The 22,116-nt window shown below is 46.0% G+C and overlaps 1 protein-coding gene across 1 annotated transcript in view; it reads left to right on the top strand.

Annotated features, from left to right (window-relative positions):
• LOC121531720 (sodium- and chloride-dependent GABA transporter 2) overlaps window positions 1–19,974 on the top strand; it is a 30,531-nt gene extending 10,557 nt beyond the window's left edge. The window contains exons 6-15 of the mRNA XM_041837123.2: window positions 74–206; window positions 971–1,105; window positions 10,320–10,423; window positions 11,194–11,318; window positions 11,798–11,910; window positions 12,252–12,389; window positions 13,347–13,449; window positions 18,237–18,337; window positions 18,580–18,750; window positions 18,975–19,974. Of these exons, the coding sequence (XP_041693057.2) occupies window positions 74–206; window positions 971–1,105; window positions 10,320–10,423; window positions 11,194–11,318; window positions 11,798–11,910; window positions 12,252–12,389; window positions 13,347–13,449; window positions 18,237–18,337; window positions 18,580–18,750; window positions 18,975–19,139 (1,288 nt within the window). The 3' untranslated portion in view covers window positions 19,140–19,974. The remainder of the gene's footprint in view (window positions 1–73; window positions 207–970; window positions 1,106–10,319; window positions 10,424–11,193; window positions 11,319–11,797; window positions 11,911–12,251; window positions 12,390–13,346; window positions 13,450–18,236; window positions 18,338–18,579; window positions 18,751–18,974) is intronic.
• Window positions 19,975–22,116: the final 2,142 nt, after the last annotated feature.

Here is a 22,116-nt window from a genome sequence, read left to right as displayed (position 1 = left end):
AAATAATGATCACACTGAAAGTCATATTTGCTTGTGCGTGTGTGTGTGTTTGTGTGTGTGCATGTGTGTGTAGGCGGAGGGTTCTGCGTATCTCCTCTGGCATAGATCATATAGGATCTCTCAACTGGGACCTGGTGCTGTGTCTGGCCATAGCCTGGGTACTAGTCTACTTCTGTATCTGGAAGGGAGTCAAGTCCACTGGCAAGGTAAATGGCTCTACTCTACAGTCTCTCTCTGTGAGCCTCCCTAATGCAGTTTCTGACCAGGAAGAACCTCTGGGCCGTTCATTGATTGATTAATTGCATATACACACAGTATGCATATACACACAGTACATACTTTGAAAACCTTGACAGGGATTATACAATAAAGTCAATGACTTATTTCCATTGTGGTTCCTTAAAGTGCATGGTGCAACACATTACATAGATGCCGACTTGGATACATTACATACTGTAGATACAGACATGAAAATGGGTCTATGGTTTGGTCATCAGCCAGCTTTTGACATACTTTTTAAAATACGATCTGCTAGGTATAGCTTTAAGTTGTTGTGGTAGTTTGTTCCCCTTAACAGCGCCGGAATATAGAAAGGTGTTCTTACAGGATAGGCTCTTAAATTTGAAACAGTCAATATCAGAGTCTATGGCAATGAACATGACTAAGAGTTGCTCCTGGTCAGTCAGGTGACTTTTTCAGGACATTTTCTAAGTATTCTTATGCATTTTCTCAATGTTGCTTAACACCTTTGGACAGCCAAGTATTCTAGATATGTGGTCCTTTTGAAGTCTGGCAGATAATGTGATAGCTGAGATGACTAGAGACCATTCATTGACCTTTTTGCTTTTTGTTATGAATAGACCCCTGGTTAATCCATCTGTGACCCTTGGTGCTGTACTGCACTGTACATACTGTAGCAGCATGTCTGCACAATTTAACCCTAAGCCTAACCCCATTCCACCCCTCTCAGGTGGTATATTTCACAGCTACCTTCCCCTACATCATGCTGTCTATCCTGCTCATCAGAGGGGTCACCCTGCCAGGAGCATTCATAGGAATCAAGTTCTACCTCTACCCAGACCTGGGACGCCTGTCAGATCCACAGGTACATGTATTGTACACACACATGTACACACACACATTATATGTACAAACACACCCATACCATCATATCTTTGGGAAGTGGAAAACCCACACAGCCCTTTCACACACACACAAGGGGATTTTATGTCCCCACAAGGATAGAGGAACCAACCCCCCCCACACACACACACACACACGCACACACATTATACATACAAACACACCCATACCATCACTGTGGGAAGTGGAAAAACCCACAGTGTTTGACACAATGACCCTATAGACTTACCTAGTGTTCCTCTGACCTCTGCCTGTCAGCATTAAAACACCTCTCACAGTCACACTTCTTGTACCTAGTTTATGACTACAATATGTGTAGCCACATAGAGTTTGGACAATTAATTATTAATTTCATTAGTTGAGCTGTTGAAGTGATTATTATACTGTGCTTAGGAATTTGAGGGAACTAACTCAATATCACCAAGATTGTTATCAAGATTATCAAGATTGATCATTAACAAATAAAAATATGATGATATTAATTAACAGTAATTTTGATCCGAATGTGCAAATTGTCCAAACAGATCCGCAAGGTAGATGGATGATTTTAAATATGTTATTGAACATAAATAGATATGGCTCATTAACCTTTACGGACCAAATAATGATGATCCACACTTCTTTGAAAATTATCAACCCTGCAAGCAATACAACACTCTATGATTAACAAAAAGAAATGGAGGAACTTATTCAAGAAAGATCAAGTGTAATATGTTATAAAAATAAAGCAAACTGGATGGAATATGGGGAAAAATGCACCAAATTCTTTTTTAGTCTTCAACATAGAAATGCTACCAAAAAGAATTGACTGAAACTGGTTGCAAATGACGGAGTCACCCATGATTCACCAAATTATATTTTGAAGGAGGAAGCAAAGTACTTTAAGCATATGTTTTCATTTCATCCGGCTCCATCTCCTCTAACTGAAGCTAATTGTAGGTGTTTTTTTTATATTGATAATGTTAACAGCCATACAGAAAGACTCATGTGAAGGTGAAATTGCAGAGGAGGAACTTCTGGATGCAATTAAAGACTTTAAGTCCGGGAAAACTCCAGGGTTGAATGGCATACCAGTTGAGGTATACCAAACCTTTTTTGATATAGTCAGAGGACCGTTATTGGCATGTTTTAACCACTCCTATGTAAATGGTAGATTATCAGACACTCAAGAAGAATGTCTGAAATTATTATTAATGAATCAGGATATAACTGGGAAATATAAAGATCGAGGCCCGTTACACTTCAGTGTTGTGATGCAAAAATTCTAGCAAAATGTATAGCACATAGAATTAAAAAGGAATTGTCGGACATTATTCATTCTAATCAGACAGGTTTTTTACATGGACGATACATTTACATTTTACATTTTAGTCATTTAGCAGACGCTCTTATCCAGAGCGACTTACAGTTAGTACATTGGAGATAATATAAGGCAAGTACAGGAAACAATAAAACACTATGAAAAACCTGGAAAACCAGGCCTGCTATTCATAGCTGACTTTGAAAAGGCTTTTGATAAAGTACGACTGGGGTTTATATATAAATGCCTGGAGCATTTCAATTTTGGACAATCTCTTATAAAATGGGTTAAAATCATGTATAGTAACCCTAGGTGTAAAATAGTAAATAATGGCTATTTCTCAGAAAGTTTTAAACTGTCAAGAGGAGTAAAACAAGGTTGTCCACTATCGGCATATCTATTTATTATGGCTGATGGCAGCCCATTCTTGCATAATCAATGCTTTGTCAGAATTTGTGGGTTTTTGTTTGTCCACCCGTGTCACACCCTGGCCTTAGTTATCTTTGTTTTCATTAATGTTTTAGTTAGGTCAGGGTGTGACATGGTGAAGTATGTGTTTTGGTTTGTCTAGGTGTTTGTAGGTTTAATGGGGTAATGTCTTGTCTAGGTGTTTGTATGTTGATGGCTGCCTGGATTGGTTCTCAATTGGAGACAGCTGTGGTTTATTGTCTCTAATTGGGAGCCATATTTAAGGCAGCCATGGGCATCATGTGTTTGTGGGTAATTGTCTATGTTGTACGTTTGTTGCTGGTCTGTGCACTTACGTTATTTAGCTTCACGGTCGTTTGTTGTTTTGTAAGTTTTGGATAGTGTTCGGTTTCGTGTTTTCTCTCTTCCTAAATAAAGAGATGTATTTTGCACACGCTGCGCCTTGGTCCAATATCTCACAAGAAGACGATCGTGACAGAATTACCCACCATACCAGGACCAAGCAGCGTGTCCAGGAGCCAAGGGTCTGGACATGGGAGGAGATTGTGGACGGTAAAGGGTCTTGGACTTGGGAGGAGATCCTGGATGGGATGGATCGTCGGCCATGGAGTGAAACAATGGAGAGGCGACTGAGAGAGGAGCAACGGCGTCAGCAGGGCCATCGTCGGAAGGACGAGAGGCAACCCCAAAAAGTTTTTTGGGGGGCACATGGCTGGCGGCTGGGCAGCAGGAGGCTGCCACAGAGAGACGTGGAGAGAAGGCTACCGGATTACGGGAGCCATTGGCGAGTAGAGGAGGGAAGCAGTGGAGGCACGGCGTAAGAGACTGAGGTGTGTTACCAGTCCGGTCCGGCCCGTTCCTGATCCCCGGGTTAAGGCCAGTGGTGTGTGTTCCCAGTACGGACCGGCCTGTTCCTACTCCACGCATCAAGCCCACGGTGTGCGTCGCCAGTCCAGCCCGGTCGGTTCCTGTTCCACGTACAAAGCCTACGGTGTGCGGGGCCAGCCCAGCCCGACCTGTTCCTACTCCACGCATCAAGCCCACGGTGTGCGTCGCCAGTCCAGCCCGGCCGGTTCCTGCTCCACGTACTAAGCCTAAGGTGTGCGTCGCCAGCCCAGCCCGGCCTGTTCCTGCTCCACGTACGAAGCCTACGGTGTGCGTGGCCAGCCCAGCCCGGCCTGTTCCTGCTCCACGTACTAAGCCTAAGGTGTGCGTCGCCAGCCCAGCCCGGCCTGTTCCTGCTCCACGTACAAAGCCTAAGGTGTGCGTCGCCAGCCCAGCCCGGCCTGTTCCTGCTCCACGTACGAAGCCTACGGTGTGCGTGGCCAGCCCAGCCCGGCCTGTTCCTGCTCCACGTACTAAGCCTAAGGTGTGCGTCGCCAGCCCAGCCCGGCCTGTTCCTGCTCCACGTACGAAGCCTACGGTGTGCGTGGCCAGCCCAGCCCGGCCTGTTCCTGCTCCACGTACTAAGCCTAAGGTGTGCGTCGCCAGTCCAGCATGCCCTGTTCCTTCTCCCCGCACTAGCCCTGAGATGCGTGTCCTCAGCCCGGTACCTCCAGTTCCGGCACCACGCACCAGGCCTATAGTGCGTCTCGGCCGGCCAGAGTCTGCCGTCTGCCCAACGGCGCCTGAACTGCCCGTCTGCCCAACGCCGTCTGAACTGTCCGTCTGCCAAGCGCTGCATGAACTGCCCGTCTGCCCAACGCCGTCTGAACTGTCCGTCTGCCAGGCGCTGCATGAACTGCCCGTCTGTACTGAGCCTGCTAAGCCGCCCGTCTGCCATGAGCCTTCAGAGCCGTCCGCCAGACCGGAGCCGCTAAAGCCTTCCGCCAGACAGGAGCCGCTAGAGCCTTCCGCCAGACAGGAGCAGCCGAAGCCTTCCGCCAGACAGGATCAGCCAGAGCCTTCCGCCAGACAGGATCAGCCAGAGCCTTCCGCCAGACAGGATCAGCCAGAGCCTTCCGCCAGACAGGATCCGCCAGAGCCGTCCAGACAGGATCCGCCAGAGCCGTCCAGCCGGGATCCGCCAGAGCCGTCCAGCCAGGATCCGCCAGCCAGCCAGGATCCGCCAGAGCCAGCCAGCCAGGATCCGCCATTTAGTCCGGTGCTGCCCCGTAGCCCGGTGCTGCCCCTTATCCTGGTGCTGCTTCTTATCCTGGTGCTGCCCCTTAGTCCTGTGCTGCCCCTTAGTCCGGTGCTGCCCCTTAGCCCGGTGCTGCCCCTTATCCTGGTGCTGCCCCTTATCCTGGTGCTGCTCCTTATCCTGGTGCTGCCCCTTATCCTGGTGCTGCCCCTTAGTCCGGTGCTGCCCCTTAGTCCTGTGCTGCCTCTTAGTCCGGTGCTGCCCCTTAATCCAGTGGGGTTAAGTTGGAGGGTGGTCATTTGGAGGAGGCTACGAAAGCGGGTAGTGACTATGGTGGGGTGGGGACCACGACCAGTGCCAGAGCCGCCACCGTGGACAGACGCCCACCCAGACCCTCCCCTAGACTTTATGCTGGTGCGCCCGGAGTTCGCACCTTAAGGGGGGGGTTATGTCACACCCTGGCCTTAGTTATCTTTGTTTTCATTAATGTTTTAGTTAGGTCAGGGTGTGACATGGTGAAGTATGTGTTTTGGTTTGTCTAGGTGTTTGTAGGTTTAATGGGGTAATGTCTTGTCTAGGTGTTTGTATGTTGATGGCTGCCTGGATTGGTTCTCAATTGGAGACAGCTGTGGTTTATTGTCTCTAATTGGGAGCCATATTTAAGGCAGCCATGGGCATCATGTGTTTGTGGGTAATTGTCTATGTTGTACGTTTGTTGCTGGTCTGTGCACTTACGTTATTTAGCTTCACGGTCGTTTGTTGTTTTGTAAGTTTTGGATAGTGTTCGGTTTCGTGTTTTCTCTCTTCCTAAATAAAGAGATGTATTTTGCACACGCTGCGCCTTGGTCCAATATCTCACAAGAAGACGATCGTGACAACCCGCCTCTTGAGGATTGACCACAAGTTCTCAATGGGATTAAGGTCTGGGGAGTTTCCTGGCCATGGACCCAAAATGTCGATGTTTTGTTCCCCGAGCCACTTAGTTATCACTTTTGCCTCATGGCAAGGTGCTCCATCATGCTGGAAAAGGCATTGTTTGTCACCAAACTGTTCTTGGATGGTTGGGAGAAGTTGCTCTCAGAAGATGTGTTGGTACCATTCTTTATTCATGGCTGTGTTCTTAGGCAAAATTGTGAGTGAGCCCACTCCCTTGGCTGAGAAGCAACCCCACACATGAATGGTCTCAGGATGCTTTACTGTTGGCATGACACAGCACTGATGGTAGCGCTCACCTTGTCTTCTCCGGACAAAGTGTTTTCCGGATGCCCCAAACAATCGGAAAGGGGATTCATCAGAGAAAATGACTTTACCCCAGTCCTCAGCAGTCCAATCCCTGTACCTTTTGCAGAATATCAGTCTGTCCCTGATGTTTTTCCTGGAGAGAAGTGGCTTCCTCGCTGCCCTTCTTGACACCAGGCCATCCTCCAAAAGTCTTCGCCTCACTGTGCGTGCAGATGCACTCACACCTGCCTGCTGCCATTCCTGAGCAAGCTCTGCACTGGTGGTGCCCCGATCCCGCAGCTGAATCAACTTTAGGAGACGGTCCTGGCGCTTGCTGGACTTTCTTGGGCGCGCTGAAGCCTTCTTCAGAACAATTGAACCTCTCTCCTTGAAGTTCTTGATGATCCGATAAATGGTTGATTTAGGTGCAATCTTACTAGCAGCAATATCCTTGCCTGTGAAGCCCTTTTTGTGCAAAGCAATGATGACGGCACGTGTTTCCTTGCAGGTAACTATGGTTAACAGAGGAAGAACAATGATTTCAAGCACCACCCTCCTTTTAAAGCTTCCAGTCTGTTATTCTAACTCAATCAGCATGACAGAGTGATCTCCAGCCTTGTCGTCATCAACACTCTCACCTGTGTTAACGAGAGAATCGCTGACATGATGTCAGCTGGTCCATTTGTGGCAGGGCTGAAATGCAGTGGAAATGTTTTTTTGGGATTAAGTTCATTTTCATGGCAAAGAGGGACTTTGCAATTAATTGCAATTCATCTGATCACTCTTCATAACATTCTGGAGTATATGCAAATTGCCATTATAAAAACTGAGGCAGCAGACTTTGTGAAAATTAATATTTGTGTCATTCTCAAAACTTTTGACCACGATTGTATGTATGTATATGTATATGTATATACACTGCTCAAAAAAATTAAGGGAACACTAAAATAACACATCCTAGATCTGAATGAATGAAATAATCTTATTAAATACTTTTTTCTTTACATAGTTGAATGTGCTGACAACAAAATCACACAAAAATTATCAATGGAAATCAAATTTATCAACCCATTGAGGTCTGGATTTGGAGTCACCCTCAAAATTAAAGTGGAAAACCACACTACAGGCTGATCCAACTTTAATGTAATGTCCTTAAAACAAGTCAAAATTAGGCTCAGTAGTGTGTGTGCCTGTATAACTTCCCTACAACGCCTGGGCATGCTCCTGATGAGGTGGCGGATGGTCTCCTGAGGGATCTCCTCCCAGACCTGGACTAAAGCATCCGCCAACTCCTGGACAGTCTGTGGTGCAACGTGGCGTTGGTGGATGGAGCGAGACATGATGTCCCAGATGTGCTCAATTGGATTCAGGTCTGGGGAACGGGCGGGCCAGTCCATAGCATCAATGCCTTCCTCTTGCAGGAACTGCTGACACACTCCAGCCACATGAGGTCTAGCATTGTCTTGCATTAGGAGGAACCCAGGGCCAACCGCACCAGCATATGGTCTCACAAGGGGTCTGAGGATCTCATCTCGGTACCTAATGGCAGTCAGGCTACCTCTGGCGAGCACATGGAGGGCTGTGCGGCCCCCAAAGAAATGCCACCCCACACCATGACTGACCCACCGCCAAACCGGTCATGCTGGAGGATGTTGCATGCAGCAGAACGTTCTCCACGGCGTCTCCAGACTCTGTCACGTCTGTCACATGTGCTCAGTGTGAACCTGCTTTCATCTGTGAAGAGCACAGGGCGCCAGTGGCGAATTTGCCAATCTTGGTGTTCTCTGGCAAATGCCAAACGTCCTGCACGGTGTTGGGCTGTAAGCACAACCCCCCACCTGTGGACGTCGGGCCCTCATACCACCCTCATGGAGTCTGTTTCTGACCGTTTGAGCAGACACATGCACATTTGTGGCCTGCTGGAGGTCATTTTGCAGGGCTCTGGCAGTGCTCCTCCTGCTCCTCCTTGCACAAAGGCGGAGGTAGCAGTCCTGCTGCTTGGTTGTTGCCCTCCTACGGCCTCCTCCACGTCTCCTGATGTACTGGCATGTCTCCTGGTAGCGCCTCCATGCTCTGGACACTACGCTGACAGACACAGCAAACCTTCTTGCCACAGCTCGCATTGATTTGCCATCCTGGATGAGCTGCACTACCTGAGCCACTTGTGTGGGTTGTAGACACCGTCTCATGCTACCACTAGAGTGAAAGCACCGCCAGCATTCAAAAGTGACCAAAACATCAGCCAGGAAGCATAGGAACTGAGAAGTGGTCTGTGGTCACCACCTGCAAAACCAGTCCTTTATTGGGGGGTGTCTTGCTAATTACCTATCATTTCCACCTGTTGTCTATTCCATTTGCACAACAGCATGTGAAATGTATTGTCAATCAGTGTTGCTTCCTAAGTGGACAGTTTGATTTCACAGAAGTGTGATTGACTTGGAGTTACATTGTGTTGTTTAGGTGTTCCCTTTTTTTTTTAGCAGTGTATATATATATATATTTGCGAGAAAGAAACATATGGGGGATTGGAAGTGATGCAGACAATTACATTTACATTTTATTTACATTTTAGTCATTTAGCAGACGCTCTTATCCAGAGCGACTTACAGGAGCAATTAGGGTTAAGTGCCTTGCTCAAGGGCACATCGACAGATTTTTCACCTAGTCGGCTCGGGGATTAGAACCAGCGACCTTTCGGTTACTGGCACAACGCTCTTACCCACTAAGCTACCTGCCGCCCATTACATTGATGGAAGTTACAATCTATCTGCAATATTAAAGCTGATCTACCCTCTACATTTTTTTAAAAAGAAAAATATATATATAAAAGAATAAACAATAAATAAAACATATAAATGTCTGATCATGAGAAGAACATGACATGGGAAAAACCAGGAGGACATTGTCTCGCAAACTAATGCTGTGCCAGAGAATGACTGAATCTGTAAAGTTGGCAGTCCCTAGGAATATTTGACGAGTGGACGGGTGATGTCTCATGAACGGCGGCATGAGGAATGTGGTCAGCAAGCACTGCTCCTAGGCTAGTTCTCGTCTGGTTATGAGAGCGAGAGAGAGCGAGAGAGCGAGAGAGAGAGAGAGAGAGAGAGAGAGAGAGAGAGAGAGAGAGAGAGAGAGAGAGAGAGAGAGAGAGAGAGAGAGAGAGAGAGAGAGAGAGAGAGAGAGAGAGAGAGAGAGAGAGAGAGAGAGAGAGAGAGAGAGAGAGAGAGAGAGAGAGAGAGAGAGAGAGAGAGAGAGAGAGAGAGAGAGAGAGAGAGAGAGAGAGAGAGAGAGAGAGTTTTACTGACTGTGATTTTTTAGTATTTTTGACTGTTTGTTTGGATGATATTGTTTAACCTATTTGTGTGTTATATACGTGCTGCGCTCGCTCCCTGATGTCATTGTAAATAAAATGTGTTCTTAATTGACTTACCTGTATAAATAAAAGTGAAAGAGAGAGAGAGAGATTTCACAACCACTTCTCAATTTTGGCCCCCATTCAACAAATGGAGGCAAGCTGTCTGTATGATGGGAACATCTGCCTAAGTGGCTGTGGCCAGGCTTGTGTCTTTGCACTGGACTGGCTGAATCAAAAGCTGTGTCCCAATGGCAACATATTCTCTATAAAGTGCACTACTTTTGACCAGAGCCCTATAGGCACTGGTCAAAAGTAATGCACTACATAGGCAATAGGGTGCCATTTGGGACTCAGGAAGAAGTATTCCTGGCTGCCAGGCAGCTAATTGAAACGTGCCCTCTGTGCTTCAGCACGACTTTGGTGAATAGGGAGAACAAAGGGCACCCTAATTTAAATTGGAACTGTGTTGCGCTGGTTGTTCACAGAGTCTGTGGTGGAAAAGTACCACACTTGGTGCTGGGGAGCCATAGAGATGGAGAGCCAGCATACTGGGGTGCCCATTGTGGGTGGTCACATAAGTGACGAGAAATGGGGTGACAGGTTTTACCACAGAATGAGGAATGTGTAGGTCATATGTACACACCAAATGTCTCACCGGAAGGGGTTTATAGCTGTCTTTGACTAAAGTGATGTGCTTCATAGAAATAAAGGTATTAGCCAGGAGCAATGCCATGGTTTCTCCCAGCAAATGAAAAGGCATTGGTATGGTTTCTCCCTCTTCTTTCTAGGTATGGATGGATGCAGGGACTCAGATCTTCTTCTCCTATGCCATCTGTCTGGGGTGTCTGACTGCTCTGGGAAGCTACAACAAGTACAACAACAACTGCTACAGGTCAGTGCTCACCTCAGGACAGATACTTACACCTACACCTCCTACTTACCCTAGTCAGAAATGACTGACACCCAACAATAAGCAGGTGTATCTCTGTCTTAAACCAACCTAGAGTCGATTGACGCACCCATGCGTCAATCTAATTAATATAATACAAAAATCCCCATAGAAATCTGTCTATTTAATCTAGCGATGTCAATTTTATTGCATGGGCTGCGTCTCAATCCACCACAATCTTCTATGTCATCCTGACATCCTGAAAATTGGTCTTCTCACGAAAATGTCTATAGCATCCGAACGGACACGATGGTGTTCACCGTTTTGCTCTATGACCCCCACAAGCCCCAATGGACTCTGAAGTCGGTACCACCTATGTGCCAACTTCAGTCTGTAGCGTCCAAACCGTTTGGGCTACAAACTAACATGACCCCACTAGACTCTCACGAACACAAACGTTTGTTGTTATTGTTGTTCTACGACCCCTACAAGTGTCACGTGACTCGTCTGAAGGTAACCTGGTACCGGTTTAAAAAATGAATGGAAGTATGGAAAACAAAAAACAAAAATCCTGAGCTTTCTTATATCTCCTAGATATAGGACAGACACTTCAAAACCTTATTCCATATTATTTATTTTTTGACTGTATGTTTAACCATTTATGAATGTGCTATTCAATGCATTTATATGGGCTATAGCAGTAAAGGCTATTTTATCAACCTGTTGTGGCTGGTATCTATGCCTGGCTGACGACTGTCTCTCTGGGGTTACAGAGATTGCTTGGCGTTATGCTTCCTGAACAGTGGGACCAGCTTCGTGGCAGGCTTTGCTATCTTCTCCATCCTGGGCTTCATGTCTTACGAGCAGAACGTGCCCATCTCAGAGGTGGCAGAATCTGGTTGGTAGTCATTTTTAACAGACACACACAGACCATTCTAGACAGTTCATCATTAGGAAAATGGTCATGATTTTCCATAATTCAACATGTATTTTACTGTATGCACTTGTGTTGTCATATGTAATCATCTGTGACATTTTAGCAATATATTTTGGTATGTGAATTAGTAGAAACGCTCCTGCCCACTTAAGAGGTTAGTAACTGTACATTTCCCACACTGTTCAAGAGAAAAACACTTTGTTAAACTGTGCTGTAATGGCCTTTCCATGATAATGACATGTTAATCTTTACAAGTCAACTTTCAAGGTTCAGAGAATCCAAAGATAACCTAGTAGTTTTACAATACAATCGGGTGGAGGTCGTTGTTGCAATGTGGATCCAAAGTCCTGCTCACAGGATGACAATTCTGTAGTGACCTGTTATGACCTGTTAGGACTCTATGACCTGTTATATACCTGTATTAACTGTTTGTGTACCAGGTCCTGGTCTGGCCTTCATAGCCTACCCCCGTGCAGTGTCTATGATGCCCTTCTCTCCTCTCTGGGCCTGTTTCTTCTTCATCATGATTGTCTTTTTGGGGCTGGACAGCCAGGTGAGGCTAGAACAGCACTCTGTCTCCTCTCTCTCTCTCTTTCTCTCGCTCTCTTTCTCTCGCTCTCTCTCTCTCTTTCTCTCGCTCTCTTTCTCTCGCTCTCTCTCTCTCTTTCTCTCGCTCTCTTTCTCTCGCTCTCTCTCTCTCACTCTCTTTCTCTCGCTCTCTCTCTCGCTCTCTTGCTCTCTCTCTCTCTCTCTCTCTCTCCCTCTCTCACTCATTCACTTTCTTTCTGACACACACACACACAATATGCTTGTAAACTCTGCTCTAACAGTGTCCACGGTGGTGTTTCTTAAATCAGTGACATAGCATCCCATCTGTTCTCTCCCCTGCTGTAGTTTGTCTGTGTGGAGAGTCTGGTGACGGCCATGGTGGACATGTACCCTAAAACTTTTCGTCGTAAGAACCGCAGAGAGCTCTTCATCTTGGCGGTGGCCATTGTTTCCTTCCTCATGGGTCTTATCATGCTGACAGAGGTAGGCCACAGCCCACAGTGCCCCCCAGGACCCCAACTGGTTCATGGACACTGGTAAAATGGCTGACCCTGGCTCTGACCCCAACTCTCCACGGGTGTCTCAGGGGGAGTTGGGATATGCAAAAAAAAATACACACAAGTACTAATAGGACAAATATAAGCACCTACCTAAATTATTATTATTATTATTATTGTTATTATTATTATTACCTATGGTCATGTCTCAGAACTGCACAGTAGCAGAAAGTAGCACATATTTTCATCAACAAGAACGAAATCCCAAATGTTTTCATTTAGGGCTTTGTTTCTTGTAACATAACATATGCCATTTAGCAGACGCTTTTATCCAAAGCGACTTACAGTCATGCGTGCATACATTTTACATATGGGTGGACCACAGGAATTGAACCCACTACCTTTGCATTACAAGTGCCATGCTAAACCAACTGAGTTACAGAAGGAGACTGTCACATTGTCACGTTGGTAAGAAAAACAGCCACATACTATAGGTTACTGAAATCAGGAACCTTTATTCTGTGCATGATGTTTAGCCTCTCTAATGCCTCGATCAGACCTAAAGTGTTATTGCGCAAAATGGTACGCAGCAATCATCTGGATATGTATGCAACAAAAGTTCAACATTCACCTTCCGCTACCATTTCTGTCAAGCCGTCTTAGCATACAGTTTGACGCATACGTTTGATAAATCCAATGTATGCACCACACAGAACGCACTGCAACTGCCTCTGCAATGCAATGTTGCAAGTCAAACACAGCGTTCCATTGGAAACAAATGTACTTCTGGTGTACCAAAATGCAATGATGCTGTCGGTGTGATCGAGGCATAATACATGCTCTACATGTTGTTCTACATGTGGTCTTGGAGGTGCATGGGATGATGAAATAGAGAAAGTGTCCCAAGCTGCCCTGCCGTAACGTAACACGTTTCTCTCTCCAGGGAGGCATGTACGTCTTCCAACTCTTTGACTACTATGCTGCCAGTGGGATGTGCCTGCTCTTTGTGGCTGTCTTTGAGACTGTTTGCATTGCTTGGATTTATGGTGAGTGTTTAGCCAAGTTATGAGGGAATGCATTGAGGGGGACATTAGCATGACAAAGGCAGTATTTTCATTGAGCCATCCTCTGCCCTCCAGCAGTAGTCTGCTATTAATAGAAGTGAAAGGGCCTCTGGGAGAGGAACAACTAGCTGAATGTGATATTATTAGACCATTTTGAAAAAGGAAAAAAAAAGAGATTGATACTACTTTCAGCGACCAGTTAGATGTAACAAATTAGTATTGCGTACCGAAACGGTGCCTGAGGAAGGCCCAGAGCAGATGATATCGGAGCATGAAGTCTGATACCAACAGGCTCAGAGACAGTTTATATCAACAGTCCATCAGACTGCTGAACACTTGAACTGGACTGACCACCAATTCTGATTCTCCGCACACTGTAAACCCCAATGTGCTGTCATTACTCAAAACTTTGGAGGAAACCTGTTGCACTAAATATATCTGAGTACAGTTATTTAAATACATTTTGTAGCCATTACTCAAACCGATAGTCACTGTGACCCTGTAGGTGGTCCAGATTTGAGTTGTATCAGCTTGAAAATGTTGAGTAGCGCCCCCACTAAGCCATGCCTCCAATATAATTTCCCAGTGTGCCTTGCCTTTTTGAGTGAATTGTACAGTTAACACCCATAACTGTATTTGTTAGTGACAGATATATGGTTGTTGAATTTGTTTATTTTCAGTCCTGTGGCCTTCACCAAGTGAGTTCCTAGGCGTATATTATCATTATAATTGTCACAAGTGTAGAGAGGAGTAGGCAGGAGGCAGTCGCAGGTTTAGAACTACTGAATTTATTAAAGCACCATAGCTTAAAGCAGACGAAACCCAAAGCGCAAAATATAATGTACTCAGGAAATAGTAGGAGAGATTCCTCTCAGGAAAACAAGCAACATATACAATGACTGACAAAGACAAATGACAGAGGGAGTATTTATACAGTGATAGAGTGGGGATTGGAACCAGGTGTGTGTAATGATGACGAGACAAGTCCGGGGTTGATGAGTGAAGAGCGTTTGCCAGCAGCAGGTTCGGCAGCAGCTAGAAGGCCGGCGACGCCGAACGCCTGAGCTGGACAGGAGGGGGAGCCAACGTAAAGGCTGGTGTGACAGTACCCCTCCCCCCCACGACGCCTAGAGTCCAACAGGCTGCGGACGGAATACGCCGGGGCTCCCTCGACGTCCAAGGGAGGGGGAGGTGTGTTGTGGGGTCCAGCACTAGCCAAAGGACCAGATGCTTCCGGCAGGGCAGGCAGAGGGGCAGGTCCTTCGTAGAAAGCCAGACCCTGTCACCGGGGTGAAAGACCGGGGCCACACTGCGGTGATGATCGGCCTGCGCATTCTGCCAGAGGACGACGTGCTGGAGACGGGTGTGCGCTATGTTCCATACCTCCTCGGCGCGCCGGAACCAATCATCGACCGCAGGAGCCTCGATCTGACTCCGGTGCCAGGGCCAGCTGATATCCTAGAACACACTGAAAGGGTGTGAGGTTAGTGGAGGAGTGACAGAGGGAGTTTTGTGCGTATTCTGCCCAAGGCAGAAACGTAGCCCACTCTCCCGGCCGGTCCTGACAGTAACTACGAAGGTACCTACCCAGTTCCTGATTTACCCTTTCCACCTGCCCATTTGATTGGGGACGGTACCCGGAGGTGACCATGACTCCCAGTCGTTCCATGAAGGCCTTCCAGACACGGGAGGTGAACTGAGGACCACGGTAAGACACGATGTCCTCCGGGAACCCGTAGTGCCGGAAGACGTGAGAGAAGAGAGCCTCCGCGGTCTGCATGGCCGTAGGGAGACCAGGCAGAGGAATCAAACGACAGGCTTTGGAAAACCGGTCCACAACGACCAGGATGGTGTCCCTCCGAGGGGGGGGGGGAAGGTCTGTGACAAAGTCCACAGAGAGATGGGACCGGCAGCGGGTGGAGTTTGCCATAGGGGAGGTGTCTCGGTGTCTTGCTCTGTGCGCAGGTGGAGCAAGAAGAGACGTAAACCCGGACATCCCGGGCCAAGGTGGACCACCAGTACTTGGCGGAGAGACAGTCGATAGTAAAGGCTATACCCGGGTGCCCCGACACAGGTGCTGTGTGTGCCCAGGCGAGGAGACGGTCCCGCACATCAGAGAGCAAGTATAAATGCCCCTCGGGACAGTGAGCAGGTGAGGGCTCCTGTCGCAGGGCTCGACGGATGTCCGCGTCCACATTCCACACGACAGGAGCCACAATGCGGGATAGGGGAATAATGGGTGTCACTTCCTCCCTCCAATCCTCTGTGTCATGCACCCGGGACAACGCATCGGCCTTAACATTCTTAGATCCCGGCCGGTAGGAGAGGGTAAAGTCAAACCTGGTGAAGAATTGGGCCCAGCTGGCCTGACGCGGGTTAAGCCTCTTCGCTGCTCGAATGTACTCTAGGATCCGGTGGTCCGTCCAGACAAGGAATGGGTGTTGAGCACCCTCCAGCCAGTGCCGCCATGCCTTCAGCGCCTTCTTGACGGCCAACAACTCACAATCCCCTACGTCGTAATTCCGCTCAGCGGGAGACGGCTTCCGTGAGTAGAAGGCGCAAGGATGGAGTTTAGGCGGCGATCCAGTACGTTGGGAGAGAACAGCCCCTACTCCAACCTCTGAGGCATACACCTCCACGATGAAGGGCAGAGACGGGTCAGGGTGAGCCAGAACCGGTGCGTTCTTAAACCGTTCCTTGAGCGCACGAAAAGCTTTGTTGGCCTCCCAAGTCCAGCGCAGCTGTCGAGGACCTCCCTTCAGGAGGGAGGTGAGAGGGGCCACCACTGTGCTGAAACCCCTAATGAAGCGCCTGAAATACTTGGCAAAACCTAGGAAGCGCTGCACCGCCTTGATGTTGGAGGGAACAGGCCACGACCGTACTGCACTGACCCTCTGTACTTCCATCTCCACTCCCACGGTGGATATCCGATAGCCCAGGATGGAGACCGCCTGCTGGAAGAAAAGGCACTTCTCCGCCTTGGCGCACAGGTGATGCCCTATCAGCCTCTCCAAAACAGACCTGACATGAGAGACATGTTGCTCGCGTGTAGTGGAGTACACCAAGATGTCGTCTATGTACACCACTACAGAGCGACCCAACATGTCCCTAAACACCTCGTTAATGAAGGATTGGAACACCGAGGGTGCATTTGTCAGGCCGTAGGGCATTACCCTGTATTCGTAGTGCCCGGTGCTGAAGGCGGTCTCCCATTCATCTCCCTTTCTGATGCACACCAGGTTGTAGGCACTGCATGAATCGAATTTGGTAAAGTACTTAGCACCGTGCATCTGTTCGATCACAGTGAGTATGAGAGGCAGGGGATAACTCAATTTAACCGTAGCCTTATTCAGTGTCTGGTAATCGATACAGGGGCGGAGACCCCTATCCTTCTTCTTCACCTAAAAGAAGCTGGAAGAGGCCGGAGAGGTGGACGGACGGAGGAATCCTTGGGCCAGCGCCTCCTGGATGTAGACCTCCATGGCTTCGGTCTCTGCATGCGAGAGAGGATAGATGTGCCCCCGCGGGAGGGTAGAATATAGTGCATTTAGTTTAGTACCTGACAATGTGGTATGGTAGAATGTAATGTATTTACACTGAACTTAAAACAATTACAAAAAATCGACCTGCAGTTAATTTGTTATCATAACTTTAACAAATAGACTTGATGTGACTTCTCATTTAGTTTTGAGTCAGTACCACATAAGCATTTTAAGTAATAATGACTTTTCATTACTAGAAGTATTTGAGTTAAAAATGCCTTGGGGTTTACAGTGCATGCACTCACTCATGCACTCACCAACACAGACACACACACACACACACACACACATATACATTGATCCTACACGCATCATAACTGCTGCTAGCAGACTCTTATTATGATTGCTAATTACTGCGCAATTTAAACACTTGCACCCCAATCCCCCCTCCCTCAAAACATGTGTAAATATTGGACTATAAATTGTGCCTTCCTGTATTATACTTATGCAAAAATGTTTATTCTATACTACTGAACCATTTACTTTATGTTCGTATTCTTATCTTTTATGATTTGTTATTGCACTGTCGAGGGAACCTGCAAATATGCATATCATTGGACGGCATACACTGAGTATACAAAACATTAAGAACACCTGCTCTTTCCATGACAGACTGACCAGGTGAATCCAGATGAAAGCTATGATCCCTTATTGATGCCACTTGTTAAATCCACTTCGATCAGTGTAGATGAAGGGGAGGAAACAGATTAAAGAAGGATTTTTAACCTTTGAGACAATTGAGACATGGATTGTGCATGTGTGCTATTCAGTGGGTGAATGGGCGCAGACAAAATATTTAAGTGCCTTTTGAACGGGGTATGGTAGTAGATGCCAGGCGTACCGGTTTGTGTCAAGAACTGCAACGCTGATGGGTTTTTCACGCTCAAAAGTTTCCTGTGTGTATCAAGAATGGTCCATACACCCAAAGGACATCCAGCCAACTTGACACAACTGTCGGAAGCATTAGAGTCAACATGGGCCAGCATCCCTGTGGAACGCTTTTAACACCTTGTAGAGTCCATGCCCCGATGAATTGAGTCTGTTCTGAGGGCAAAAGGACAGGGGGGTGCAGCTCAATATTAGGAAGGTGTTCCTAATGTTTGGTATACTCTGTGTATACCATGTGTATCCCGTCCATACGACTAATAAAACTTGAAACTTTAATGAGTATCTGTCCGTTGCTGACACCTGCCCCATTCTTCTTCTCTTTCCTCACTGTTCCTGTAGGTGCTGACCGTTTCTATGACAACATTGAGGACATGATTGGCTACCGTCCCGGACCTATTATCAAATACTGCTGGATGTTCTTCACTCCTGCTACCTGCTTAGTGAGTATTTGTCTTTTGAACTAAACCCTGTTATGTCTCTTGACTGAGGGGTGCCCACTGGTGGTTACTATTGAAAAAGCATCTGGCATTGCACAGCAAGGCTAAACAAATTCACAAAGATTTTGTAGAAAGTGGTAAAGGTTCAAAAAGAGGATAAGACCCCAATGAAAGCAAGTCAGTATTGTTGTTTTTAAATCAATGCGAAAAAAGCCTAGCAACCAGGCATTTATTTGCCTCTGCAGGGTACCTTTGCCTTCTCCCTGATCAAGTACACCCCTCTGAAGTACAACAATGAGTATGTGTACCCCTGGTGGGGCTACGGCTTGGGCTGGCTCCTGGCCCTGTCCTCCATGCTCTGTGTTCCCCTCTGGGTGGTCATCAAAATGTGTTCTGTGGAAGGCACCCTAAAAGAGGTAAGTCACACACACCACCCACTGTTTCACCCCTTAACCCCACTGACTTTTCCCTCTGCTTGCTTTTGTCTCATGTCTCCTAAGTATGTCATGGCTTAAGCTACTGTTACTTAGAAATCAATACAAACCAGTATAACAAACCAATCGTGTCCTGCACCTATCCGGTGTATGTGACAATAAAGCATCTATAATAGTTGTTGTCTATTTCCTCTGTTGTTCTGTAGCGCTTTACAATCCTGACCACGGCATCCACTGACTTACCTAAAACCAAGAAGGAGCAAGAGAAGCTGCTGGCCATCTTTGCTGGCGATGGGGACAGCCTCCGTCAGAGACACCCTCCCACCAAGGAAGGCTACTTCCCCGTCAACGAGAAGGAGTCCAACTGCTAGAGCTAGGAACGTGGACCCAGACCTTACGAGGTCCCATGTCCATTCCCTTGACATGGCCTCTGCTTTGGCCCCGTCCGAAACCTCTCCTCAACAATACCTCATAACTGCTCAACTGCGGCCAAATGAGCATGGATGCAGTGACACTGGTGCTGCTGTGCCCTGGCTCTTTCTCTCCTGCAAGGTCTCTCAGACAGCACAGACTACTGCTTCAGGTGCTGTCCTGTTGTTAAATCGTGTACATACTTATGTTTACACACACAATGCTACTGGCTCTCCGCCATCTACACTTCCATCCACGGGAGAGTCAGTCTCCACTTCTCTCTCCCACTGTTGCCTTATCAACCAGGAACTTTAGCTGGGTTTTGCTGATTTCTTTCACCAATGGCTAAAGTTGAGCAGACATTGAAATGGTGTGATTCAGTGATTTGTTATATGTCCATCGTGGTTGAGACTTGAGAATGTTTGTCTGATGATTAGACCTGCTTTCTAAGGAAGCATCTTTTATTTTCCTTTTTTCATGGACATCTCTCGGCATATGTGTACACAATTTGCTATGATTAGGTATTCTTTTAGTGCATTATGTCGAACTCGCTGAAGTCATATGAGTTTAATGTAATACATCATTCTAATCAATGTTTGTTAATTTACCTGAATGTGCTAAACCTTAACTGACAACATTTTTACATGACAAATGAAGGAATCAGATAGGCACATGCCAACTAAAAGCATCATGTCATTGTGGTTACAAGAAGTAATACATCATTTAAAGGCCCAGTGCAGTCAAAAACTAGATTTTCCTGTGCTTTGTATATATTTCCACACTATGAGGTTGGAATAATAATGTGAAATTGTGAAAATGATGATAATGCCTTTTTAGTGTAAGAGCTGTTTGAAAAGACCACCTGGAATTTCAGCCTGTTTTGGTGACATCACCAGGCGGTAAATTAGTTAATAGACCAATAAGAAAGAGAGTTCCAAACCACTCTGCCAATAACAGCTAGTTTTCAGTTTTCCTCTCGCCACTCAGACCACTCCCAGACAGTCTTAGAAAAATTCTTGCTTGAGAAATTGCTCTTTGCTAAGAAGCAATTTTGTTTATTTTTGACCATCTTAATTGAAAACAATCATTGTATGGTACTTTATTGTTACCTAGAAATGACTTGATATTGAGATAGAAATGACTGCATTGGACCTTTAACAATTTCTCATACGAACACTGTGACTTCAGATTAAAATATGCTATGTGCATGGGCTAATATGTTACACACAACCTGTACAGTTTAATATCCAGATTTATGTCAAAAATAAGCCCAACTCTCTGTTTCTATTGTAGTAACCGTAGGAGACTGAATAGTAGGCTATGCTAGCCTGAGGTTATTGTTTGAGATTAGGATGGAGTAGGACTTACTGTAAATGTATTGCATTTGATTCAAAAGCTTACTTGGAAATATAATAATTGTGTATTAGCATTTTAATCATAGTTTTACGTCAGTTTTAATTATTCTGAAATGTAATACAATGATATTTGCATTGCGCTACTCCTCGGCTTGATTTTTTAAAAACGGTATACAATCGTATATATTTCTAAGTTGTATACCAAGTCGAAAATGTGATAAAGCACATGATAAACATGGTTTCAAAACTAGTGAAAGTATGGATTGTGTTCAATATATTTTTTACAAAATGTTGCATTGGAAATCATTGTACAGTACAATAGTATACAATCATAGTGAGCAGCTTAGAGGTGACAGACCAGAGAGACTTGTCTGGTAATACTGAACTTGAGTTTCATACCTTTTATGTTTACACACACAATGCTAGATAGTCTTTGTTATTTGCTTGTATTGTTGTCTATTCATTAATTAATGATATCATCATCTTTTGCCTTAGCAAACAATAACAACTTTGAAAAGGATAAGCTCTTACGCTTACCAATATGTGTTTGTCAGTATTGCTAAGGCCATGTCTAGTGAAGTGCAAAGCTGAATACCGTTCACATGTATCATTACAACTGACATTGTAAAATAAAAAGATTAGTATTAAAAATTGTAAAGAAATATGTGTCATATTGGCGCAGTGGTCTAAGGCACTGCATCTCAGTGCTTGAGGTATCACTACAGACCCCCTGGTTTGATTCCAGGCTGTATCACAACCGGCCGTGATTGGGAGTCCCATAGGGCGGCGCACAATTGGCCCAGTGTCGTCTGGGTTTGGCCGGTGTAGGTCGTCATTGTAAATAAAGAATTTGTTCTTAACTGACTTGCCTAGTTAAATAAAGGTAAAATAAAAAATTCATAAAAATATCATGGCATTTTTACAACAAGAGATATTTGATAACTGTTCCATCCAAAACCCAGAGAGAGCAAGAGAGAGAGAGATCCAAAACCCAGAGAGAGAGAGAGAGAGAGAGAGAGAGAGAGAGAGAGAGAGAGAGAGAGAGAAAACGTTAATACATTCTAATGGCCGGCAGATGGTAGCAGAGTATCAACATCAGAGTATGTCAATAACCAACTGAAATCAATCTATTGAGGTATGTGTGTGCTGTATGCCTTTATTTTTTCCTCAAAGAAATCTCTAATGTAACATATTTAGTATATGTGTGTGTTTACTATTGAGCACATACAGGTAACTGACAAAAAAAAAGCTTTATTGTCACATACACTGAGTGTACAAAACACTAGGGAACGCCTTCCTAATATTGAGTTGCACCCCCTTTTGCCCTCAGAATAGCCTCAATTTGTCGGGGCATAGACTCTACAGTTGTCGAAAGCGTTCCACATGGATGCTGGCCCATGTTGACTCCAATGCTTCCCACAGTTGTGTCAAGTTGGCTGGATGTCCTTTGGGTGGTGGACTATTCTTGATACACACAGGAAACTGTTGAGCATTAAAAACCAAGCACACTCAAACCGTTCAAAGGCACTTAAATATTTTGTCTTGCCCATTCACCCTCTGAATGGCACACATACACAATCCA

The sequence above is a fragment of the Coregonus clupeaformis genome, chromosome 19, assembly GCF_020615455.1.
Source record: "Coregonus clupeaformis isolate EN_2021a chromosome 19, ASM2061545v1, whole genome shotgun sequence".
In the NCBI taxonomy this organism is placed as follows: domain Eukaryota; kingdom Metazoa; phylum Chordata; class Actinopteri; order Salmoniformes; family Salmonidae; genus Coregonus; species Coregonus clupeaformis.
Note: the sequence above shows the minus strand (reverse complement) of the source record. Positions and strands in the feature narration are given on the sequence as shown.